Genomic DNA, 27,282 nt, shown 5'->3' on the forward strand with positions numbered 1-27,282 from the left:
AATATTTTGAATGGCCAATTATTTCACTCAACTGGCCTTCATATTTTTGCAAAAGCTATGGGAAAACGTTTTTAAATGCTACATGGTTAATAAACAGGATGACTCTAGTTCTAAAAAAAAAAAAGAAATATAATCAGAAATCAAAGGTAATAGCTCGTAGAAACTCAGATTAAAAATAGATTTGAGGAAACCCAAAAACAAAAAGACAACTTACAGAATGGGAGAAAATAGTTTCAAATGATGCAACCGACAAGGGCTTAATCTCTAGAATATATAAACAACTTATACAACCCAACAGCAAAAAAGCCAATCAATCCGTGGAAAAATGGGCAAAAGACCTGAATAGACATTTCTCCAAAGAAGATATACAGATGGCCAACAAACACATGAAAAAATGCTCAACATCGCTGGTTATAAGAGAAATGCAAATCAAAACTACCATGACATTACCACCTCACACCAGTCAGAATGGCCATCATTAATAAATCCACAAATAACAAGTGCTGGAGGGGCTGTGGAGAAAAGGGAACCCTCCTACACTGTTGGTGGGAATGTAAACTGGTACAGCCACTATGGAGAACAGTCTGGAGATACCTTAGAAATCTATACATAGAACTTCCATATGACCCCGCAATCCCACTCTTGGGCATCTATCCAGACAAAACTCTACTTAAAAGAGACACGTGCACCCGCATGTTCATTGCAGCACTCTTCACAATAGCCAGGACATGGAAACAACCCAAATGTCCATCGACAGATGATTGGATTCGGAAGAGGTGGTATATATACACAATGGAATACTACTCAGCCATAAAAAAGAATGACATAATGCCATTTGCAGCAACATGGATGGAGCTAGAGAATCTCATACTGAGTGAAATGAGCCAGAAAGACAAATACCATATGATATCACTTATAACTGGAATCTAATATCCAGCACAAATGAACATCTCCTCAGAAAAGAAAATCATAGACTTGGAGAAGAGACTTGTGGCTGCCTGATGGGATGGGGAGGGAGTGGGAGGGATTGGGAGCTTGGACTTATTAGACACAACTTAGAATAGATTTACAAGGAGGTCCTGCTGAATAGCATTGAGAACTTTGTCTAGATACTCATGTTGCAGCAGAAGAAAGGCTGGGGGAAAAATGTAATTGTAATGTATACATGTAAGGATAACCTGACCCCCTTGCTGTACAGTGGGAAAATAAAAAAAATTAAAAAAAAATTCCCCTGGCATTAAATAATAAAAATGGAAACTCTTTAAAAAAAAAAAAAAATGGATTTGAGGCGTTCCTGTCATGGCTCAGCAGAAACAAATCTGACTAGTATCCATGAAGACTCGGGTTTGATCCCTGGCCTTGCTCAGTGGGTTGGGGATCCGGCATTGCCATGAGCTGTGGTGTAGGTCACAGACGTGGCTCAGATCCTGCATTGTCGTGGCCGTGGTATAGGCTGGCAGCTATAGCTCAGATTCAACTCCTAGCTTGGGAACTTTCATATGTCATGAATGTAGCCCTTAAAAAAAAAAAATTGATTTGATGAGTAAGTCTTTCTGTAATGACAATTTTTTACAGACATTTCAGCAAAGTTTCCAGTACCCTTTTGGAATCATAAGTTTTCAAATGGATAACATCATAATCAGTAAATGCTTTCCATGTGTCGGAGAACAGGTCACCATATCCATAGGAGCTCTGAAAGCGGAAACAAAATAAGTTAGGGAATTAAAAGGCTATGACATGGCTTTTCAAAAATGCATCGAAATACCTGAATTAGCTTGTTAGGGTTAAGAACCAATAAACCGAAACAAAGTCATAAAAGAAGAAAAATGGATTTTCAGCTTGGACCTGATCATGTTCCTAATTTCATGTAATATGAGAAATAATCTCCACAATTCTGGTCTGCTAAAAGTGTTTTGATTTTCCCTCCTAGCCTGTTTACTCTCATGTCTTTGAAACTGCAGTTGCTGTGGAAATTTTTGCCAGTGAATTTTCTAACCAAATCACAGCTACATACAACACACACATACTCTTCCTTTTGTACACACCGTGATACACTCAGGGAGCAAAACCCATCAAGGTAGACAGAACACATTTTTGGCAAGAAATGGGAAAGCAAGAAAATGCCTTGAGTTCCCATGGTGGCACAGTGGAAACAAACCTGATTAGGAACCATGAGGTTGCGGTTCGATCCCTGGCCTCACTCGGTTAAGGATCCAGCATTGCCATCAGCTGTGGTGTAGGTTGCAGACGTGACTCAGACATGGCGTTACTGTGGCTGTGGCGTAAGCCAGTGGCTACAGCTCCGATTAGACCCCTAGCCTGGGAACCTGCATATGCTGCGAGTGCAGCTTTAAAAAGCAAAGTAAATAAATAAATAAAATAAAATAAAATAAAATAAAATAAAATGCCTTGAAGGTTTTAACGCTAAAAATATGATGAATGTAACTCTAGGAAATGATCTCCCAATTGCCTAATGAGTAAGGTGATAGTTCCCCTTTAACATTAATAAGAGTAATAATGATAACAATAATAACAATATCCTCTTACATACTTCCTATATCCCAGGCACTGGTCTAAAACCTTGACATTATCAACACATTAAAACACCCCCACCAACTTAGGGAGTTCCTCTAGTAGTGCAAAGGGATGGGCAGTGTCTCTGCAGCACCAGGACAAAGGTTCAATCCCCAGCCCAGCACAGTGGGTTAAAGGATCCAGTGTTTCAGTAGCTGGCCAGATCTGATCGCTGGCCCAAGAACTTCCATATGCCTCAGGGCAGGGCAAGGGGTTGGGGGCAAAAAATGAAAATGAAACAAAACAAAAAGACAAGACCACCCCACTAAATTAATGAGCAAGGGAATATTATTATTCCCATTTTACAGATAAGGGAAACTGGAGGCAAAGTTTAAGTCATTTGCCTCAACTGTAGAGCTGGTTTGTTTGCAGGGCTGGGATTAAATTCAGTCTCTTTGGTCCCAGACTCCAGGCTTGTAACCTCTATATGGCAGTTCCCTTTCCATGGGGATTAATTCTTTCTGGTACATTTACCTGATGCATTTCATTTTTGAAAAATAGAAATTAATTACACGCTCCTTCAGCTAAAGGAAGAAGGTCAATTTATGTTGAAATGGTAGAAGGTTGATGGGGAAACCCAACCAAAAGAAACAAGGAATACATATTTGTAGGGTTACACTCAAGGTCTGCAGTTAGTTATACATTGTGTTCATTATGTTCTTATCTTTTTATCTTTACAACATTCTTTTCTTCAGATTTTGAAAATTTTATGTTGCACATATTACTGTTATTTCAAAGTTATTGAGAACTGTTAGATGTGGTGATAAAAAATAAAAATTCTTTCCTTCGATGTTTCACCAGCACTGTTCTAATAAAGCTCCTTCTCAATACCATCGAAAATTAAATGTCCCTGTTCTGGTTCAATAATAAATAAAGAACAATTAAATGAAATGATCCTAGACAGTTTCCTGAGAAAAAATACTTGGATAAAATAAGATACCTTTGAAAGGAAATTTTAATGATAAAACACGGTAATCCTGACTGATCCCACTTGAGAAATTTTGTATTATTCAGCGATAACCACTTCTAGAAGCTTCTTTTTTTTTCCATGTCCCTCAAACTCAAATTATCTGCCAAAAGGGAAGGAGGGATTTTTCTAGTCTTATGTAGAAGAATATTTGGATATTCTTAAAGACAACATAAAATTGTCTCCTGTGTATGTCTCAAACTTAAACATGCACATAACCTATGACTTAGAAATTCAACTGAGAGCAATGTGCCCTACGGAAATGCTAGGATGAGAGTTCCCTTCATGCTGCAGAGGATGTGGGTTCGATCCCTGCCCTTGCTCAATGGATCAGCAATCCAGTATTGCCATGAGCTGTAGTAGAGGTGGCAGACTCAGCCCAGATCCCCCATTGCTGTGGTTGCAGTGTAGGCCAGCAGCTGTAGCTCCAATTCGATCCCTTAGCCTGGGAACTTCCCTATGCTGCGGGTGTAGCCCTAAAGAGCAAAAAAAAAAAGAAAAGAAAAGAAATACAGAATGACTGTGTGTAAAGACATATATATACAAAAAGCATGTTCAGGGTAGCATTTCTGTAAAGAGCAAATAATTGGAAACAAACTAAATCTGATTGGGATGGAAGCAGATAAATATGTGCCTTAAGGCATCCACCAAACATACATATGTGTGTGTGTGCTTGTGTGTGTGTGTATCCTTATACAAATCCTTATAAAAGTATTATATGAGAATATATTTACATATTAAAACAAAGTCCTGCCAGGGACTCCTGTTAACTACAGTTACCCTAAAAGGAAATGGAATTGGAGAAGACAAAGCAGGTGACTGTTTTTTTGTCTTTTTTTTTTTTACTATATGCACTTCCGTGTTGTTGAATTCATTATAACCTGGTCTTACTTGTGTAATTAAAAGCAGTACTAGTAGGAGTTCCCTGGTGGCCTAGCGGTTAAGGATTTGGTGTTGTCACTGCTGTGGCTCAGGTTCCACCCCTGGCCCAGGAAACTTCTACATGCCACAGGCACAGTCAGAAAAAAACTAGTAATAATAAAGCTATATGACTTCTCTACTACCTCTCAACATAAGGAGGTCTGGAAACCCTGCAGGGCTTACTCTTTTTTTTTTCTTGTTAAGGCTGCACTTGCAGCATACAGAAGTTCCTGGGCCAGGGCTCAAATGCGAGCTGTAGCTGCCAGCCTGCATGACTGCCATTAGCAACACTGGATCTGAGCTGCACCTACAATCTATGCTGTAGCTCACAGCAATGCCAGATCCTTAACTGACTGAGCAGGACCAATGTTCATACCTGCAGCTTCATGGATACTAGTCAGTCTCTTAACCTACTGAGCCACAATGAGAACTCTGTGCCCTTCTGTTCCTTGTGTTAGTAAGAACAGCCCTGCTGTGCCCAGAAGTGCGTCTACAGGAGCATCCCTCAAGGAATCTCTGCAAGTTGGTGGCCCTGTCCATCTCGCCAAAGAAGCCATGTGCTGGAAGGATGGCCAGACTGCTGAGCTTCTTAAGGATGAGAGGAACGGCCTCAGAGACTTTTTGTGGGGACAGTCTGTAAAATGTCACTAGGGTCTGAACTGCAGCCACAGCCACTTCCCTGCTCTTCCCCTGGGCACAAGCTCGTCCGAGGCCTTCACAACAAGCTCTGTGGAAATATTGTCCACTGTGGGCGGTTCAAGTCACAGTCAGCCTTGGGGGCACAAGTTGCTTGATTCAAGGCTTTATCAGCAAGAGAGGACCAGTCAGCAGCCACACACACTTTGCCACTCAGCCCGTCCAACCTACAGGATTCTGTGGGCCTCGATTCCTATCCTGAGAGCCTGACTAAGCAACTAGCAAAGGCCTCTCTGACCAAGAACGTAGGATTTTTGTTTGTTTGTTTGTTTTTCTTTTTCTTTTTACAGCCACATCCACAGCATATGGAAGTTCTCAGGCCCGGGGTCAAATCAGAACTGCAGCCTACACCACAGCCACAGCAACACTAGATCCTTAACCCACTGAGTGAGGCCAGAGATCAAACCTGCATCCTCATGGACACAATGTCAGGTTCTTCTTCTGATGAGCCACAACAGGAACTCTAAGAACGCAGGTTCAAAATGGACACAGAGAGAGCAGCAAAGGAGGAAGGTCACACCAGAGAAGCCAACCCACTCAGCTAAATCCATCCTGTCTGACCATGCAGGTCGAGGTCAGGCTGCACTGACGTCACGTGCCCAGTGAACCCAATAACCACGGAGCCTCGTAGGGGCCATGCATCCTACTTACTCCACCCCAGGCTACACAAAGAAGGGGAGGGTTAAAGAAGTAGGCTCAGTTTAACTTAGTCTATTAGCAGAAGACATAGGAGCGCATGCAAGAAGATACAAGGAAGCTTCTGGAAGGTGTCTAGAGGTTTTTCCATCAGCTTAATGGGTTTTACAGGGAACTACAAGGAAGCCACACAGCACGGTAGTTTCAGGGCACAGGTCTGGGGGCAGGCTGCCTGCACGGGAACCCATGACACCACTCCTCGCTGACTGTGTCATCTTAGACACTGCCTGCCGCTCAGAGCCTGAGCTTCCTCATCTGTAAAACAGAATAATAAAAACACTCATTCACAGAGCGTTGTGAGCATTAACTCAGATAACATCAGGTGTCATTTTAAAAAAATAAGTTACAAAAGTACAACAACACTGAGTTAATCATCTGGGGCTGCCGATAGCTAATAACATGGCCTTCAAGTCACAATCCTACACAGAAGGATCCCTTTGCTGGAGAAACACTTCCAAGAAATAGAACTGTGGTGGCAGCAAAACTGGAAAACAGATGGACAGGAAAATATGTGCAAAACCAAAAGCATCATTAACATGCCAGGAGTGTTATAACTAATTCCCATCAGACTTCAAACTACAGGTCTATGGAGACCCAATGATAAACCCTTTCCAGACAGCTCAGCCACCAGCCTTGTATCACGGAAAAAAGTGCTAGCAAAACTAGTTCCTCTTGGATTTCCATCGTGGCTAAGCAGTAATCAATCCAACTAGCATCCATGAGGGCACGGGTTTGATTCCTGGCCTCACTCAGTGGGTTAAGGATGTGGCATTGCTGTGGCTGTGGCTGTGGCTATGGTGTAGGCTTGCAGCTGCAGCTCTGATTCAACGCCTAGCCTGGGAACTTCCAGATGCCACTGTGCTGCCCTAAAAAGGCAGAAAACAAAAAGAAAAAGAAAACAAAACAAAAAAAAAACAGCTGCTCTTCTGTACAAGAATCTGACCTTTGGTAAACCATCTAACTCTGCTATCTGGAAACGAAACGGCCTGTCTCCACTATGTTCTAGGTGGCATTACTTAAGATTTTACTTTATTTTTTAAAATTTTTATTGGAGCTGGAGTTTCCCATTGTGGCTCAGGAGTAACAAACCCAGCTAGTAACCATGAAGACGAGGGTTTGATCCCTGGCCTCGCTCAGCGGATTGGGGATCCAGCATTGCCGAGAGCTGTGGTACAGGTCATAGACACAGCTCAGATCCTATATTGCTGTGGCTATGGCGTAGGCCAGCAGCTGCAGCTCTGATTCAATCCCGAGCCTGGGAACTTCCATATGTCGCAGGTATGACCCTAAAAAGAAAAAAAAATTATTAGAGTTGACTTACAATGTTGTATTAGTTTCATATGGCATATGGCAAAGTGAATCAGTTATATATATACAAATATCTGTACTCTTTTTCCCAATGTAGGTTATTACAGAGAACAGGGAAAGCTGCTGCTTATGACTTTAAAGGACACCTGCTGGGTACGTTGCACCTGGACTGGAAGGAGGACAAGGACTCTTGTAACTGGCTGTGTTTCCTGTGGGGATCCTGGGGGCATGGCCAGCACAGCTGCTCCAGAAGATACTGACCCCTGTGGGATATATACCTGCCCCAAGATCTCCTTGCACCTGAGCTATGCTGGCTAGGATAACCCCAGAAGCGATGCCTGATGCTGCCCTGTGGTTCCCCTGCAATACCCTTGACTCAGGACAAGAGGGGGGCCTTGGAGCATCCTATGAGATGGAATGTCTGCTGAACCTGGGTGTCCCCACGTCCCAAGTTGGGTAGCCTCTCTCGCATACACTACACACCACGTGTCCTCCTTCCCGCTGTCACCGTCATGGGTAACATTCAGAGCACACGTGCTGTGGGTCAGGCACTGTGACTGTTCATGCGTGATATGGTTTATCCTCAGGATGACACAGCAGCAGATACTATAATGATCCCATTTCACAGATGAGAGTTCCAGGGCAAACTCAGGGTTACCTTGGCCAGTGCAGGGGCCGGCAGTGGGAAAACACGGAGGAAAGGCAGGCTAAGGAAGAGAAGGAAAGATAGCACTAAAAACAAATAAGCAAACAGTTGTGACTTGACGTGTATATTTACATGCAGGTGTAAGACAGATACAAACACCCCCATTTGCCATTAAGTGGGAAACAATAGGAAAGCTGTCATGAAGCAAAACTGATGGTAATTCCAAGAGGCCAAACTGTAATCAGAGGCAAGCTCTCCCTCCCTGGGTCATGTGGGGGGTCACAGAGGCTGAGTGAATGACAGTCCTTTATACCTGTCTCAGAGGAACCCTGAGCTCTACCTGCTCAAAGCCATTCTAAAATTCAAGGACCAAAGGTATACACATACACGTGTATTTGCCTATATGTATTAACCACACCTAAATTCATCCACACAGACGCATTCACACCCACCTGCACAGGTATGGCTGTATATGTGTATGAATGTATATTCACTTATGTGCATCTTAGAAAATTCCATTACACAGGATCTGAGTCACACAGGTTTTGAGCAAGGCAAAGATGGCACTGAAGCAGAGAGCACTTTCTTACTTACAGTGTCCCACATGACGACATACACATCTGTGCTGAAGGAATTATTAACGTGCTGAGTAATATAAAGATTGACAAAATCGCAGAAGTGGTGATACATGTTAACACCTAGTATTCAAAAAAAAGAAATCTATGTTAATTAACCCCAAAGAACAAATGATTACACGATTTTGATTCTAGTCCATATGTTTATAGTAGGATAGACTTTCAGCTGAAATATATGGGAAGAAAAATAAGAACTTTTCTAAACATGAAACGATTAATACGCAGGTAGTCCACGGTTGACAGATTCTGTTCAAAAATTCATTTTCAGAGTTCCCATTGTGGTTCAGTAGGTTAAGAACCCGGCTAGTATCCAGGAGAATGTGGGTTCAATCCCTGGCCTCGCTCAGTGGGTTAAGGATCCAACATTGCCTCAAGCTTCAGTGTAAGTTGCAGATGCGACTTGGATCTGGTGTTGCTGTGGCTGTGGTGTTGGTGGGAAGCTGTGGCTCTAATTCAACCCCTAGCCTGGGAACTTCCATATGCCACAAGTTGGCCATAAAAAAGAAAAAAAAAAAGAAAGAAAGAAAGAAGGAAGGAAGGGAGGGAGGGAGGGAGGAAAGAAAGATTCATTTTTAAAATGACTATTAGGAAGTTAGGAATGCATTTTCCCAGATACACTAAGAAGCAAATGATGTTGATCTCCATATGAAGTTGTTTATTTTCTATATTCATCTGTACTTGCCTATCAAAGTTCGAGGTTGCATTAATTAACTACTCCGTCCGTTTTCTAGGCCAGAGGGCACTGCTATATAGTAAAAGAAATCAGGAGAAAGCTCTCAGGCCAGGTGAGAACATTTCTCTGGTTTCTTTCAGGTACAGAAACCTGCATATCTTTGTGTGGGGTGTGTGTGTGTGGGGGGGGTGTCTGCGCCCTTGACATGTAGAAGTTCCTGCGCTAGGGATCAAACCCATGCCACAGCAGTGACAACACCAGATCCTTAACCTGCTGAGCCACCAGGGAGCTTCTAAAACATGACGTAAAAGAAGGGAAAATGTTAAGGGAAAAAAAAGGTGACTCTCAAAAGCAGAAACCATAAAGTATTCCAACTTCATTCCCACAGTGAATAAAAATGTGTGCCAGAAAAAAAAAAAAAAAAGAGTAAAAAGGACTCCATTGATGAAATCAGGTCATTATGCTACACACCTTCAACTTACACAGGGCTGGATGTCAATTACATCTTAGCAAAGATAAGAAAAAGGAAAAAAATACTGCCTTATTTTTAGATGGGTATCTGAGCAAAATGTTTGGAGGGATTTTTTTTTTCTCACCCAGAAAAATCTTGCCTAAGAGCATAGTTTCAAATCAACAAGGAAAAGGAAGTTCTATGACAACACATACCCTTTCCCCAGGTTAGCACAGAGCACCCATTAGCTCTCACATGAATCATTCAGCAAGTCCATAATGTTTACTGAGGGATGCCGAATGCACAAAACAGTACTTGGTGCCAGGAGGATTTATAAAAGGGAGAAAATGCAGGCTCCATCCTCAAGAAATGGGCCCCCAATGAGTCTTGTTCCTTGGAATGCTCATTCTCTCAAGGTAAGTGTTAATAAGAAAAGAAATGCTGGATGACAGTATAAGTTAGCAGAAAAAGGTAGAGTTATGAATATAGGAAAGAAATGACACCTGTCTACCCTAACCTATTATTCCTAATTTACATACTTTATTGCCTAAGTAGCTGCATAAATTTAACCGTTCACACATGTTCAACCCTTTTCCAGGCAGATCTGTGTTTTCTTTACCCCTTTTTAATATGCATATTTTAAAAATGAGTCAGGACCTTGAATAAAGCATTTTTTTTAACCTGCTCTAATTTCTGAAACCTAAATTTGCCTGATTTCTGAGCCCCATACTTTGTAAGAGAAGAATTACGACTCCAGAAAGCAGAGCATACTAAAAATATGATCAATCAATTAGAGGAATGCTGAAATACTTGTGAAAGGGGGCTCTCTGTGTTTCACTGTGAGCCCGGCCTCTGGTGAATTTGGATGTGATATGGCATAGAAGTTCCATCTCTTGTAATGAGAGAGATAATCTTTCTCCTCTCCAGGGCAATGAGTTCACAAAGGAAAATCTCTGCTTGTGGGTGGGGAGTTAGAAGCTATAAGCATAAATAGAAAAAAATAATTTTAATTTTAACTTTTTTTTTTCAAGAATATATGGCAGAGCTGACTTCCCCAAGAATTTTTAAGTTCTCTTTTATTATGGAGAAAATATCAGAAAGTTTGCCAGAGGAAGTCATGGGCATTCCTTTCCCACCTATACTATACACATGGCTTTTAATTTTAAAAAGTTCTCCAGAAGCACAATCTAAATCAAATGAATAGAGAAACCAGTTGGGGTAAATGTAGTCACAGAAAGTGCACCTAGGCTTTCTCCTATCATCTTTTTTCTTTTTTTAATTTTTATTTATTTTTTTTTTTTAGGACCACACCCGAGGCATATGCAAATTCCCAGGCTAGGGGTCAAATCAGAGCTGCAGCTGCTGGCCTACAACACAGCCACGGCAACACCTGAGTCAAGCCGCATCTGTGACCTTCACTACAGTTCATACCAACGCCGGATCCTTAACCCACTGAGCGAGGCCAGGGTGGAACTTGCATCCTCACGGATACAAGTTGGTTTCATTACCTGTTGAGCCACAACGGGAACTCCTCTCCTATCATCTTTTGACTGTGATTGAATCATGTGATATATCAAAGTGAAAGTTTCTTCTAAAATGCCAAAAATGTAACATAGTGAGAAGTTCAAATCGGATCATTTCTTCCAGAGAAGAAAGCAAAAAGCAAATCTAATGTTTAATGTTACACTGCTTCCCCCAAAGTTATACAAATATATATCTCACAAAAGGAAACAAAGCCACACTAACCACTAAGTAATTAATGGACATATTAACTTCTCACCTGCATCTAATTTCATGAAGTAGGTTGGTTTTTCAATAACAATGTCACACGCAGCATCTTCTATAGGTCTGAAGTTGAGCTGAGTATAGCTTTGTAGCTCAGCAAACCTGGAATGAAGAATCCAGAGATGGGAATTCCCTTCTTGGCTCAACAGAAACTAATCTGACTAGCATCTATGAGGACACAGATTTGATCTCTGGCCTCAGTCAGCAGGCTAAGGATCCAGCATTAGCATGATCTGTGGTGTAGGTCGCAGACACCACTCGGATCTGGTGTTGCTATGGCTGTGGCATAGGCTGGCAGCTACAGCTCAAATTTGACCCCTAGCCTGGGAACCTCCATATGTCGTGGGTGCAGCCCTAAAAAGACAGGAAAAAAAAAAGAATCCAGAGATGCTTTCAAAGAGATCCTGCTGGAATCCCTATTGCAACATTATAACTTAAGATCTGTTCATTAAGGGGATTTTATCTCTAGGAAAACTCTTATAAAATATGTGGAACTTCCTCAAACATATTACACTTACATAACTTGATATCGATTTTAATGTTGAGACCAGAGGAGTTTCCACTATGGCAACTGGTGACTGGTGGTGTCTCTGGAGCCCTGGGACACAGGTTCAATCCCCTGCCCAGCACAGTGGGTTAAAGGATCTGGTGTTGCTGTGATTGTGGTATAGGTCACAATGGCAGCTCCATCTGATCCCTGGCTTAGGAACTCCATATGCTGTAGGGTGGCCAAAAAAAGAAAAAAAAAATGTTGAGAGAGATAAGAAACAAAAAGATTTTAAATTTCAGCCTAATGTGCAAAACCAACAGGGAACTTTCCTGTCAAAGAAGAAATTTACAGAGAGTTGGCTAAAAAATTTACCAGTAAAGTGGGAAGATTCAAAAAGGTTCTTGCAGTCTGATGAGCCTCAGACGTGAACAATGACCCAGAGAACTTTCTTGGATTCTGAGACAGATGGCATTCCAAGAATGATTGAGTATCTTGGAAAAAAACAGCAGACAGCTATGCTTCCCTGAGAAAAGGAAAATCTTTTTCTCAGCAAACAACTTTGGAAGCTCTTTGGTATGATTTTCTTCCATACAAAAGAAGACAATCCCAAGCTAACCTAGGAGTTCCTGCTGTGGTACAATAGGTTAAGAATCTGACTGCAGAGGCTGGGGTTGCTGCAGAGACACAGGTTTGATCCCCAGTCCAGCGCAGGGGGTAAAAAAGATATGACAGTGCCACAGCTGCAGCTTGGGTTCAATCCCCAACCCGAGAACTTCTATATGCTGTGGGTGCAGCCACTTAAAAAAACACAAGTTAAAGATTGTTTGTAAATCTCCATATTTGAGACCACTTCTGAGGTAAAACAAATATCAGATATATCCTTTTAAAACATACATGAGGCTGTAATATTTATTGCAGTAATTTCAAAAATATGTCCACAAATTCTTTGGTACTTCTCTCTTCAAGAGGTGGGGTGAATTCCCTCCCCTAGAGTGTGGGCTGAACTTAGAGATCTACTTCTTTTTTTTATTTTCAATTTAATTTTAATTTTCTAGTGGAATGTTCTTGATTTATAATGTTGTGTTCATATCAAGCATACAGCAAAGTGATTCCATTATACACATACATACATCTATTATTTTTAAAATTCTCTTCCCACATAGGTTATTACAGAATATTGAGTGGAGTTCCTCATGCTATACAGTAGGTCCGTGTTAATTAGTGATTCACTTCTAATGAACAGAATATGGTAGAAGCAATGGTTATCACTTCCTAGATTAGGGTATACAAAGACTGAGGCCTCCATCCTGGGACATGAGCTCATACATTCTCTTTCTCTCTCCTCCACTTCTGTTCTCTCTCTCCATCTCTCTCTCTCTCTGACAACATGCTCTTGGGGAACCTGGCTGTGATGCTGTCAATAGCACTAGGGAGAAGCTCATATGGTAAGAAATGTCACCTCTAGCCAATGGCCAGAGAAGAAAACCTGAGGATTACAATAACCGAAGTGAGCTCAGAAAGCCGATTCTGCAGGCCCAGGTGAGCCTAAAGATGGCTACAGCCCTTGAAAATAGCTTGACTGGGAGTTCTTGTTGTGGTTCAGTGGTAACAAACCCGACTACTATGCATGAGGACGTGGGTTTGATCCCTGGGCTCGCTCAGCGGATTAAGGATCTGCCTGTGGCATGAGCTGTGGTATATGTCACAGACGTGGCTTGGATCTGGCACCCATATGCCATGGGTGCAGCCCTAAAAAGACAGAAAAAAAGGAAAGGAAAGGAAAGGAAAGGGCTTGACTGCAACCTCCTCTAAGAGCCTGAATCACAACCATCCAGCTAAGCTGCCTCCAAATCCTGGCTCTCAGAAATTTTGTGAGATAATAGGTGTTTATTGCTTTAAGCTGCTAAATGTTTGAGCAATTTATTATACAGCAATAAATAATTAAGACAAAATACCTTAGGAACTATCATATCAAAAAGTACTAGGAAGCAAATAGCAAATATTTGATTTTTGATTTCAGCTGTCAAAGGGTACCAGCAATTAAAATGCCCACTAGAAAATAGGAATTCCTATCTCAAAAGTCTTTTAAGTCAAGTAAGATCCTGTATTGTGTAATGTAAAATGCCATATAAGCATATGACAGAATGTTAACCTAAATAGTTTGCTTAGCATGAATGTGTGACCTCAAAAAGGAACTCTTTGACATAAATCATAGCAGTATTTTTTGGATCTGTCTCCTAAAGCAAAGGAAATAAAAGCAAAAATAAATAGGACCTAATTAAAATCTAAACCTGTTGCACAGCAAGGGAAACTGTAACAAAAGGAAAAAACCTACATAATGGGAAAATATATTTGCAAATAATACGACCAATAAGGGGTTAATATCCAAAATATATAAATAGCTCATACAACTCAGTACTGAAAAACCAAACAACCCAGTTAAATATGGAGAGAAGATCTGAATAGGTGTTTTCCAAAGACAGGACAGAGATGGACAACAGCACATGAAAAGATGCTCAACACTGCTAATCATCAGGGATACGCAAATCAAAACCATAATGTGCTATCACCTCACAGCTGTCAGAATGGCTACCATCAAAGAGAACACAAGTAACAAAATTGGCAAGAATGTGGAGAAAGGAGAACACTTATCTGCTGTTATTGGGAATGTAAATTGGTGCAGCCAGTATAGAAAACAGTATTGAAGTTTCTCAAAAAATTGAAAACAGAACTATTATATGACCCAGCAATTCCAGTCATGGGTATGTATCCAAAAAAAACCCCCACTAATTTGAAAAGATACATGCACCCCAATGTTCATTGCAGCATATTTCACAATTGCCAAGGTACAAAAACAATCTTGGTGTCCATTAACAGATATGGATGAAGAAGACATGACACACACGTGAGCACATTCAAACACACACACACACACACACACACACACACACACACACAGGAATATTACTCAGCCATAAAAAAGAATGGGTCTGGAAGGTATTTATTTGAAGCAAATCAAACAGAAAAAGACAAATACCGGAGTTCCCGTCGTGGCGCAGTGGTTAACGAATCCGACTAGGAACCATGAGGTTGCGGGTTCGGTCCCTGCCCTTGCTCAGTGGGTTAAAGGATCCGGCGTTGCCGTGAGCTGTGGTGTAGGTTGCAGACGTGGCTCGGATCCCGCGTTGCTGTGGCTCTGGCGTAGGCCGGTGGCTACAGCTCCGATTGGACCCCTAGCCTGGGAACCTCCATATGCCTCGGGAGCAGCCCAAGAAATGGCAAAAAAGACAAAAAAGACAAAAAAAAAAAAAAACAAATACCATATGATATCACCTATACATAGAATCTAAAAACTAGAACTAGTAAATGTAACAAAAGAGAAACAGACTCACAGATATAAAGAACAAACTAATGGTTACCAAGGGGGAGAGGGAAGTGTGAAAGGGCAAGATAGGGGTAGGGGATTAAGAGGTAAAAATTATTAGGTATAAAATAAATAAGCTACAAGGATATGTTATACAACACAGGAAACAGCCAATATTTCATAATAACTGTGAATGGAATATAAACTTTAAAAATTATGAATCACTATTCACAACCACCTGAATCTTATACAATATTGTACATCAACTATACCTCAATTAGAATAACGAACATTATATGAGCGACCTAAGTGACCACAAAGGGGTAGCATGACAGTTTCTAGGATAATAGAACAGTCCTGTATCCTGATTAGAGTAGTGTACCTGAAAATATGATATAAATTTTACAGAGACAGACATTCCCCCCAAAATGCAGGTGATTATTGATGAGATCCAAATGTTTAGTTAGTAATATTGTACCAATGTCAATTTTCTGGTTTTGATCACTGTGCTATAGTTATGTAAGATGTTATCATGAGAGGAAGCTGGGATAAGGGTACAATGGAAACTCCCTCTAATGTTTTTAAACTATTTTTAAATGTCTTCAAATCTCAAATTATTTTAAAAAAAAAGCTTTTTAAAGTATCCTAATTTCTTAATTTTCTAAGATGGCAAATTTCTTGATAGAACTAGTTTGACATTTAAAATGTTTTAAATCAAAATGTGTTCCCCAATTTTTACATAAAGTTCAAAAAGCTTATTAAAGGTACTGAAAGTCAACATAGTGTTTACCTCTAGAAAGGAACATGGGAGTTGTAATTGGGAGGGACCCTGGGTGGAAGATGGTCTGTTTTTGACACGGGCAAGAGTTAATCAAGTGGTTTCACTTTTTCATAAGCCAAATTGTACATGTCTTCTATATGCTTATTATGTACTTCAATAAATGTGTTTATAACAGTTCCTGTTGTGGCACAGAGGAAAAAAATCCAACTAGTATCCATGAAGGATGCAGGTTCGATCCCTGGCCTCACTCACTGGGTCAGGGATCAGGCATTGCCTTGAGTTGTGGTGTAGGTCACAGACATGGCTTAGATCCTGTGTCGCTGTGGCATAGGCTGACAGTTGTAGCTCCAATTAGACCCCTAGCCTGAGAACTTCCAATATGCTGCAGGTGCGGCCCTAAAAAGCAATAAATAAATATGTGTTATAATGTGTTCCCCAAAACACATGCAGCAATTATGAAGAGTTAATAAAAATTCTTTTACTTTTTTTTTTGGCTGCATAAGTTCTCAGGCCAGGGAATGAACCCATGACACAGCAGCAACCTAAGCCACAGCAGTGACACCAGATCATTAACCTAATTAGCCACCAGGGAACTCCCTAAAAATTCATTTTTTCCCTTCATGAGCAGATAACACATACTATATCATACTTTCTAATATTTTATCAACATATATTTAACTCATATATTTAATTCACTATGGAGCTACCATTCCCTGAAGGTTCATACCAAATTATCTACAAGTGAACTTAATATTTTCCATATGAGAGTCCTTACCAAAATCTTCAAGTACCAAAAGTAAAGAAAAATATTTCAGAAGCATATTTTGCAAAAAAAAATCTTACCAAGACTGCAAAGGGCTTTTGCGCTGACCTTCAGACATCAATGTACGAATGTCAAGTTTACAGTGTCCTCCAATTTCCCCACTCTGGAAAAAATCTTCCTTAAATCTGGTGGGTAACAAATTAAACTGAGTTCAGAAAATTTCTTCATGACCCATGTCACTTAAGATGTTACTAAAGTGGTTTACCATTTTCCAAAATCAATTCATCATTAGAAGTTAACTCTATTTTATTTTTTATTTTTTGTCATTTTAGGGCTAAACCCATGGCATATGGAAGTTCCCAGGCTCAGGGTAGAATCAGAACTGTAGCCGCAGGCTTACGGTACAGCCATAGCAACACAGGATCTGAGTCTCATCTGCAACCTATACCCTAGCTCATGGCAATGCCGGATCCTTAACCCACTGAGCAAGGCCAGGGATCGAACCTGTGTCCTCATGGATACTAGTCGGATTCGTTACCACTGAGCCATAGTAGGAACGCCAGAAGTTAACTTTCTATAACAGAATATTTCAAACGTATACAAAAGTAGCAGAATAGTATAAGGAATCTGATGTACCCATAGCCCAGCTTCATAACAATCAACTCATTATGGCCAGTGTGGATCACCCATCCATCCCCCAACCTCACTGCCACATCACTAGGAAGCAAATTCAAGGTGTCTCCCTGGACTGGAAAATATTTCATGATCTCCCTGAGATTTTAACATCAACCACTGAAGTACCTGTCATGGTTTCTCTTGATGTTTCTCAAATCAAGGTAGATATTGGTCGCTCTGCAGTACTGAAGGTAACGGGAACACACCAAACTTGAGTCATTCTGAAAGAACGTTGAGAAACAAGAAAAAAATAATAATAACTCTGAGTATTAGCACTTCAAAGACACACCCAGACTTGCTAGACATCATGCTGATGGCATGTAGCCTTCAGGTTCCAACCACACGATGTGATACAAATTGCTTCCCGATGACCTGGTTTTGTTTAAGGATTCTTCTTCCAGGGAGACCTTGGTCAAGCATCCTTTTGCAATTTGCACACTTGGAGGTTGCTGTGAAGAACTCCTAAACTTACTATCACCCTCAAAATTTACGAAACCAAGAGCTGAATATATGGTTCAGTTCATCCTCTTGGGGAAGAAAAAAATAGTACTCAGAACCTTCACAACCCCCACATCTATGAGAAAAAAATACTTTCCAAAGACCAGCCAAAGGAAACAAGGAAGAAGGCACAGGTCAGAGACATTCAGTGCAAGGCAGGAAGGGCAATTTGCCAATTTGAGTAAGAGGTACTTTCTGCAAGACTTAAAACTTGTGGGAGTCTCTGTTTCAACGCAATGTGGGAGCAATGTTTTCTAAATCACTTATGTGAGTTTCAGAGTCAACTACCACAGTCTGTTTCTACTTCCCCCATTCTACTTTGTGCTGAGAGAGCAGGGGCTTCAAACACTTTTATCTACCCTGGGCTGGATTTCTAGATTTAAATGCCATTTCGTTGCTTTTCCCATAACTCCCAATGACCCTTAAAGGCCATTAATCTTGACCGGCGTGGTATTCTGGAATCTGTACTTGGTAAGGCATCATACTCTGATGGCACAAAACCTATCGTGGTAGATCTCAGGGGGGAAAGCATTCTACAAAGCAAGGACCTTGGAAGAGGTGTGCAAGGTGGGGTTGTGAACTGGAGATCAACACTTGCCATCTGCCTCTATGGCTGATTGACTCACGAGCCACTACAGCTGCTGCCCCTCAACACCCCCTGAAAGAGCTCAGAGTGGAGATCAGGAGTGAGGTATGCTGTGCTCTGGGAAAAGTGGCAGAACAGGCCTTCAGAGGGTTAGATATATTCAGGAAAGATTTTATAAGCCCAGTTCTTGCATCTCCTATTATCTAGAAAAGCACTAAAATCCTTCATGGTGTTGTCTGCTTCTCATGACTAGCAGTAACCTTCATGAGACTAGCAGTAACCTTCCGTGAAATGCATGTTTGGTGGCATGTACCTCCCCCTTCACCCAAATCACACATACACTGACATTTTCCCCTGCCTCTTTGGAGCGGTATTTCAGAACTCTCTGAAATGCTGCCTCCCAGGCTATAGTACTCATTTTGCTCCAAATAAAACTTAACTCTTAGGAGTTCCTGTTGTGGCTCAGCAGTTCGCGAATCTGACTAGCATCTATGAGGATGAGGGTTCGATCTCTGGCCTCACTCAGTGGGTTAAGGATCTGGCATTTCCATGACCTGTGGTGTAGGGTACAGATGCAGCTAGGATTCAACCCCTAGCCTGGGAACATCCATATGCTGTGGGTGTGGCCCTAAAAAAAAAAAAAAAGACGAAAAAACGAAAACAAACAAAAAACTTAACTCTTAACCTTTAGTTTGTGCATATTTTTTACATCGACATTTTAAAGCGGAAGAAACTCACACTCACAAAGGTGGAGTACCCTGCTCCTGAGTCAAGATTTGAACCTTGCCATCTGGGGGACCTGCTCTTCTACTTACTCCCCCAAAACTGCCTCTGGAAAATGTGTTTGTCTTACACACTGAGCGCAATGTGCTATGGGTGAAAGCACACAGAAAAAGATCTGCATTATAATTCTAGGTGTATGTTCTCCTTAGTAGCTGTGTAGTCTTAGAAAGGTTGCTTAACTTCTCTGAGGATCCTGTTTTCCTCTCCAGTCAAGTGGCATTACTAATACCTCCCCTGTCTATCTGCTAGGGTAGAGAGCAGATCAGAATCAAACCAGCTAACATACAGAAAAGCTTTTTTGTAAACTAACAAAAAGTACTAGCAAACACAGAGCAGCATTGGGGGCGGGTATACTACCTGTCCCAAACTACTTGCAAGAGAGTTGATAAAGATGCACAGTAGATACAAACTATTCCATTTAGAATGGATAAACAATAAAGTCCTACTCTAGAGAAGAGGGAACTATATTCAGTCTCCTTGGATAGACCATGATGGAAAAAAATATTTAAAAGAACATATGTATGTGTATTACTAAGTCACTCTGCTATACAGCAGAAACTGGCACAACATTGTAAATCAACTATACTTTCATTTTAAAACATTAAAAAAAAATTTTTTTAGGGCCATACACTGCAGCTATGATAACACCTGATCCTTTAACCCACTGTGCTGGGCTGGGAATCAAACCCACACCTCCACAGCAACCTGAGCTGCCACAATCAGATTCTTTTTTCTTTCTTTTTTTCTTTTTTCGTCTTTTTAGGGTCGCACCTGTGGCATATGGAGTTTCCCAGGCTAGGGGTCCAATCGGAGCTACAGCTGCTGGCTCACACCACAGCCACAGCAACGCCAGACCCGAGCTGCATCTGCAATCTATACCACAGCTCATGGCAATGCCAGATCCTTAACCCAATGAGCATGGCCAGGGACTGAACCTGTGTCCTCATGGATGCTAGTAGATTCATTTCCATTGAGCCATGACGGGAACTCCCACAGTCAGATTCTCAATCCACTGCAGTACAGAGGGAACTCCAAAATTTTTTCTTAAAAAGATGTAATTCATCAATTTACCTTCTTTAGCATATGTTGGGGGGAATAATTCTAAACCCAGAAACATTTTAACTGCCTCAAAATATGACCATCTGATGATATGTGTGGAAATGAGGACATGGCTTCCAACTGAACAGAACCTCTTGTTTTTGGAAGTTAAATAAAATGTTAAGCCATTCAATATATACAAGAGTAAAGGACTCCTCTCATTGTGCCAACTACCTTGTTTTTCATTATGATCTATCTGATGCATGTATTTTAAATAAACATATTCACTGCTAAAGGGGCTAAACCCTCACCATCTCCTCCGCCTGGCAGAGCACATGGAGTTCCTCCAACCGCTCTCCAGCATATCCAAAGTCAGCCTGCTTCCAGAATATGTCCTCAGCGGATTCAAGAGTATCCGTCCTGTTGGCATATAAAAAATTCTGTGACATTCCTCTTTTTACTTCTTCTGGACCTGGAAATTCCTTTCTAAATGTTAAACTTCTAGAAATCAGTCAATGATTTTTTCAAAGTAAACTATCATAGTTTTTAAAAACTAGCCCTCAGGACATAAAGTTAGCAAACTAAGTTAATAAATACCCTACCCGCTTATAATAAATTCACGATGGAAACATATGAAGTTAGGATCAACCTGGAAATGAAGACAATGAACTGTTAATTAATGTATTTTCTTTACTCTGTTAACCGTGAATATCTTGGAAATACTGATTATACTTAACATTCCCCTCCAGAATCAAGAGGAAATCATCCATTTATCTTTTTAGCATATGTTGGAGGAAAACATTTTGTTTTCTCCCTCTGTGGGAGGAAATGATAGATATTCCTGCCCCAGAGGGAGACAGTCAACTTGAACTCATGACTGGATAAGCAAATTTATATCTAAAGGAATTACTTTCTAATACTGCTGGGAATTGGGGCAGTAGCATACACTGCAGAGAAAGAAGATCAAGGACAGAGGAAGAGGAATTCCTCCTAGAAACTTACCATCCCATGTCGACGTAGGTGCAAACAGGGTAACCAAACCTGAACTGTGGTTTGCAGGATTTCTCATAACCCCAGCAGTACTTTAAATTTTCTAAGTATTTCTGGAACATAAGAGATGTCTGTTTAGGCGGATTTACCTTCCTCTGACTTTTAGAGAGGACTCAGATTTTTCCCATGAAGAAAACAAATCTTTATAGAACTTTCACTTTTCCATTTTGCAATACATACCCATGTAATAGAAATAAGTAAATTCTAAGAAAAGCAGTTCTGGGATCCTTAACAATAATTACCCTTAATCACCATCCTTCCTCACCATGTCTGTCCACTAAACAAAAGTCTGGGTTTTAATGAGACGACCGCAGACCACCTGAACTGGAATTACTTTTCCTTTTTTTTTTTTTTTTTTTTAATAGCTGCACCTGCAGCATTTGGAAGTTCCCAGGCTAGAGGTCGAATCAGAGCTGCAGCTGCAGACCTATGCCACATGCATGGCAATACTGGATCCTAGCCACATCTGTGACCCACACCACAGCTTGGAGCGACGCAGTGTCCTTAACCCATGGAGCGAGGCCAGGGATCGAACCCTCATCCTCACAGACACGATGTCAGATTCTTAACCCACTGATCCACAAGGGGAGCCCCTGAACTGGAATTTCTTGAAAAAGCTTAATGAAATCAGTGAGTAAATGGATTCTAAAATCAGTCCTGAGAAAGTCATAAAGATTGGAATGTCTATCACCAGCAAGAATCAGAACTAAATTGAATGGCTCAGAACCTGATAATCAAGATCAACAGAGACTCCAGAAGATGTCACAGCTCTGCAGACCTCGGGGGATGCAGCAGTTGCCAGCCAGGGAGCCCAGAATGCTGTCTGCAAAGCCCCAGGAGCAGTGCTGGGAGGATTCCCAGTCTGCCCTCCCCATACACTTCCTGTGCCCCCACCATGGGAAAGGAAATGTCTCACATGGCCCAGCTTTGATCTCTGAGGCCTCCGAGATGTCTTAATGGGCTCCAATTTGCAACCTTTCCAACAACTCTAAAAACAGAAGGAAGGCCACAGTAACAGTCTTAATTCTAAGGAGGCAGAGGTGGCCGTGTTAGTAACCAAATTAAGTTGCTAAGAGACCCCTTTGAGTGCAGTTTAAGAAAGAAGAAATGTAAGATTCTTTAGTTACCTTTATTCTTCTCTGCATCAAATCTAATATACTTTATTTACAGAGTCTACAAATAGTACAGGCTGCCTATTTATTTTACTAGTGTCTTAGATTTTAAATCTCAGTCTTGGGACCAAGACCTAATTCTAAGCCAGGTTGAGTTACTGAGAAGCATTAGATGAAATACAAACACTGACTGACCCACAGTTAACAACCAAGAGATAAAAGTCAACCTTCAGGTTCAAGTCATAGAGGAACTGGTAAGCCAGGCTAAATTGCATCTGTTTAAAAATATACAAGAAGAGAAGAAATCATATTTACCTTATAAGGACAATGTGAGTCCTTCTTGCAGACTGTGGCAATGTGCCTGTTATTGTGCAAAAAGAAGGGAATATGCTCTTCCGGCAGGCGGAGGCTGGCATAGTTGAACAGAGGGGCACCCAGAATGCCATCAGCCTGGGGAGGAGCCTTGTCTTGGCCACTCAGGGGTACCTCATGAAGCAATGCTCCAAAGACAAGCAACATTAACATAGCAACCTCCAAACCTAAAGGTCAAATGGAAAACATCCTCGTTAAGACAGATCCTTAAAAAAAAAAAAAGACATATCATTCAAAATTCACAGAAATCAAGGACTAAGCACAATGACAATGAACTTCACTACCTCACTGAATAATGTTCCTTTACTCAACAAATACTGATTGTGTACTGGTTATAGGCCAGACACTGCGTAGAGGGGAGAAGAGAATGGGAAAGGCCCCTATTCTCATCCAGTTTACAATCAAGTCAATGGACATAAAATAAACACTCAAATAAATAAATAACTTCAGATGATGACAAGGGCTCTGAATCAAATAAACCAGAGGCCGGCAAACATTTTCTGGAAAGGGCCAGGTAGTAAATGTCATTAGCTTTGCAGGCCAGAGAGTCTGCATGACAACTCCTCAACAGGGCCTTTGTCAGTAAAGCAGCCATGGCTATGCTAGAGGAATGTGGGGTAGGGTGTACTAATAAAATTTCATTGACAAAGATAGAAGGAGCATCTTGACAAGACCCTATTTGCTGATGCCTGAGTAAGGTACTATGGTAGACAACATCATCTGCTGAGTGAGCACATGGGCTTTGAAGCTAGGCCACGGAGGCCGCTTCCTAAGCTGTATGACCTTGAGCAAGTTATATAACCTTTCTGTGCCTCAGCTTCTCCAGCTGTAAAGCAGAAATCAGAAAGAATCTCCCTCATAGGGTTGTTGTGAGTTAAATATTGGTAACATGCCTAGATGTACCTGGCACACTAAATGCTATGCTAAGTGTTTATTAAATAAATATTTAAAGCTCCAGGGGATGAGGTGTGGTTGCTATGTAACCTCTGAGCTGACATCTGCAGGACGAACAGGGAAACATGCCAGGTAGAGAGAAGAAAGGAAGTGCAATTATTCTGAGCAAGTGTGTACCTGCTGAATAAAAACTAGCAGTCTCTACAGTACATGAGAGCATGCTACGTGCCAGGTACTTTTCTAGCTCCAAGGATGCATCGAGCAACATGCAGTTGAAAACCCTTGTGAAGCTTATATTCTGGTGGATATAATAACAATCTATGATATTAGCAACTAAGACTAAGAACTCTACTGGAATGAAATCCAGGCAATCTGCCTCAGAAGCTGTGCCCTTAAACTTACCCTGTCTGGCCTTAGTACTGTGAAAAGAGCCACTGGTCACAGACCTTACTGCATTTCTAACTAAACCCAGAAGGATTAAATCTTAAACCAGATTTTGCTTTTACTTGACAGATAATAATTGTGCCATTTTGGGTTCACTTTAGGTTTCTTTGCTCTATTTTTTTTAATGTGCTTTTTCTACCAGATGATAGAGCCCTAGTTCACATTAGCAACTCCCCACAGTGGGACAAACTGGAAAACCCAGCGTACAAAATCAGTCTTCATTGTCTATCAATGATAAAAATGAGGTCTTTAGAAATAGACTGCTATATTCAATCAGGCCTCAAGTTCCAACCAAGGGAATTGTAACTGAATAATGGGGAGACCAGGAAGAAATCCTTTTCCCCTCTGGAGTGGTAAACATACTGGCTTTTTCAGGTGACTCTGAAGAGTATATTGTTATCTGTTGTACAGGTGATCTGAATTAATATTTTTAATTAGGACTTTGACCCAAAAGTCAGTTGATAGCTATTTCACAAAACCTAAAAATACCTGTTGGAGTTCACGTTGTGGCACAGTGGGTTAAGAATCCAACTGCAGCTGCTTGGGTCACTGCAGACGTGCGTGTTTGATTCCAGCCTAGCTAGGTTAAAGGATTTGGAGTTGTTGAAGCTGTAGTGTAAGTTGAAGCTGTGGCTCGGATTCAATCCCTGGCCAGGGAACTTTCACATGCTGCAGATTAAGCCATCAAATATTTTAAATTTTTTTTTAATTTAAATTAGAAAGAACTGGAAAAAAAAAAAACATTTTAATGGTGACAGTGACTCTTCTTTGTAATGAAAACATTTCCTCTTCAACCCTCAGAACCACCCAGAAGCTGTTGTGATGTTTCAGTTATCTCAATCCTGTCAGAAATGAAACATATTACCTTAAAAGGATGCAAAGGTAGACTTTCACAGACTAGACTTAACAGACCAGATTCTCACAGTGAGCAGGAACGAGACAGTTCACTTTATACAGGAACCAAGTGGTACAGACCAACAGGACACTCAGCAGATAAAATGTTCCTGGGAACAAATAATCTGCCTGGTTCTTACCGCAGCAGTCCCAATCTCACAATCACACTGCTCTCTGGGCCTTATTACCATTTGGGTCCTCCGGGGTAACAGACAGAATAGCCTATCCTTTAACACATACGTGCCAGAAATAAGGTCATTACTATGACCAAGTCCCGACCTTTGGTCCAAGTCCACTGTGGTAGACTGAGCTCTAGCCATAACTAAAACCCACTGATCCATGGAGAAGGAGCAAAGCTGATGGCAAGGGAAACATCTAAAGACTCAGATCAGACACCTGGCTTTTGCAGAGGGCACGTACCCACTTGCACAAACTAGAAGGAGGAGGCTGCTGGTGCATGAAAGCACAACCCCAGGGCCTGGCCAACAGCCTTCCTGGTGTTGAATCCTCTCGCAAGGAGAGCCCTCCAGGGAAGGGCAGCCGCAGTTCAGCAGACGGAAGCGTTAGAGGCTTAGCTACTTTTTCTTTCAACACAAAGCAGCTGGCTTCCTCCACTCTGTATCCCTTGACTGGATTTCACAGGCCTAAGAAAGGGGGAAGAAAAAAACGAAAAAGCCTGAAAGATGATCAGAAGTGAAACCCCGCCGCTCACAGGGAGCACGGTGGGTGAGAGGAGGAGATGCTCCGTGACAGAGCTTGGGAAACTTTAAAGAAGGCAGTGGACAGATGAAAAGTTAAACGCACCTGAGACCCAAAAGAACTGCTAAAGGGCTCCCCTCAACTAGTGCTAGAAGTCTCGCGGTCGGTACCAGGCAGGGGGCGAGAAAAGGCCTGGCTGCCTGAGATGCGTAGGTGAGGTCTATCAGCTGTCAGGGAGAACGTCCGCGGAACCCGAGCGGCGGGGTCAGCAGTGAGCGCCCTTCCGCGGTCAGGATGCAGCGCTGGGTTTCGGGGCACAGAGATTCCCGAAGGCCGCCCGCCACTCTGCACCACCCCCGCCCCAGTCCCCGGAGCGCCTGGGAGGGGCCTGGAGAGCGGCTCCGCCCCGGGCTGGGAAACCCGGTCAAGGGGGCGCGGGCCTGGAGACCCAACGTCCTCCCCCGTGCCCGGCGGGTCCCCCGGGATGCTGCGCGCCGCTGCAGGCACCGTGAAGGGACCGAGCGCTTGGGACCCTGAGGTCAGGGTAAGCTTCCCCACGCCCGCCACCTCGGCCCTCTGGCGATGCAAAGGCGCAGGCGAACCGGTGGAAAGGCGCCAGCCCGCCGGGGAGCCGCGCGGGGAGAGGACGGAAGCACCCACCACGCTCACAGCCAAGAGGTTGGCAGCGCGGCCGCGGCAGAAAAGTGGGCAGGTGAAGGCTCCGCGGATCGCGCTGCGAATCCCACCTGAAGCCGGGGAAGCCGGGGCTGCAGAGAAGGAGGCGGCGACGGCGGCAGCTGCTCCGAAGGAGGGAGTCGTCATAACCGGCGACTGCAGCTCACCGGAAACCTCGGGCGCCGGAGCCGGGCCAGGGGGCGCCCGGGAGCCGCCGGGACACCTAGGCCGGCCTGCTCCAGGAGGCGGGCCCCGCAGAGGGCGGCGGGGCAGGGGCCTGGGCACGGCAGCCGGGCGGGCGCTGAGCGCGCCGGGCCAGCTGTGGGGCCGAGGAGACCGGGCTCGAGAGGCACCGCCTACGGTTCCCTGCGCCTTCCCGCTGGGGTCAGAACCTCTGAGCCAGCGGCCCCCGAAGAGCCGGAGAAGAGCGGACGGAGAAGAAGCAGGCCTGTCCTCTTGGGGAGAAAACGACAAGGCTCTTTAAGGACATTGGGACGAGTTAGGTTGAAAACCTGACTCTCCTTCCCTTCGTCATTATGAATTGCCTTGCTCTGAGGCAGATTTTTAATGGTTTTCTTAATTAAGGCAGAGGTTGCCGCCCTAGCTTTCGTATTTGGGCCTAGACGTCATTGGCGGCACTTTCTGGTGGTGGTGAGGATTCTTTGGAGTCCTTTCATTTTATGTTGTGGTTAGTAGTCTTGCTTCTCCGTCACTATCTGGAAACTCACCAAGCTCAAATGCCACTTGGTGGAATTTGGTTTTTATCATTTGAGTATTTTATAACGATTTGAATTGTAATTGCTTATTTTTAT

The 27,282-nt window shown here is 42.4% G+C and overlaps 1 protein-coding gene across 4 annotated transcripts in view; it reads right to left on the reverse strand.

Annotated features, from left to right (window-relative positions):
• Nucleotides 1-27,006, reverse strand: part of EOGT (EGF domain specific O-linked N-acetylglucosamine transferase) — a 40,824-nt gene extending 13,818 nt beyond the window's left edge. The window contains exons 1-10 of one of the 4 annotated variants that reach the window (XM_047778998.1): nucleotides 26,542-26,627; nucleotides 25,517-25,740; nucleotides 22,808-23,031; nucleotides 21,333-21,433; nucleotides 20,642-20,750; nucleotides 17,552-17,646; nucleotides 16,831-16,935; nucleotides 11,348-11,454; nucleotides 8,403-8,506; nucleotides 1,600-1,692 (exon numbers count right to left, since the gene is read on the reverse strand). In XM_047778998.1, the coding sequence (XP_047634954.1) occupies nucleotides 1,600-1,692; nucleotides 8,403-8,506; nucleotides 11,348-11,454; nucleotides 16,831-16,935; nucleotides 17,552-17,646; nucleotides 20,642-20,750; nucleotides 21,333-21,433; nucleotides 22,808-23,017 (924 nt within the window). In that variant the 5' untranslated portion in view covers nucleotides 23,018-23,031; nucleotides 25,517-25,740; nucleotides 26,542-26,627. Of the gene's footprint in view, nucleotides 1-1,599; nucleotides 1,693-8,402; nucleotides 8,507-11,347; nucleotides 11,455-16,830; nucleotides 16,936-17,551; nucleotides 17,647-20,641; nucleotides 20,751-21,332; nucleotides 21,434-22,807; nucleotides 23,032-24,691; nucleotides 24,869-25,516; nucleotides 25,741-26,455 lie in introns of those variants that run through there. The other 3 variants (XM_047778989.1, XM_047778981.1, XM_047779008.1) reach the window with 3 other exon arrangements.
• Between the last annotated feature and the right edge of the window lie 276 nt (nucleotides 27,007-27,282).

This window comes from Phacochoerus africanus, chromosome 1 (assembly GCF_016906955.1).
Source record: "Phacochoerus africanus isolate WHEZ1 chromosome 1, ROS_Pafr_v1, whole genome shotgun sequence".
Classification (NCBI taxonomy): Eukaryota; Metazoa; Chordata; class Mammalia; order Artiodactyla; family Suidae; genus Phacochoerus; species Phacochoerus africanus.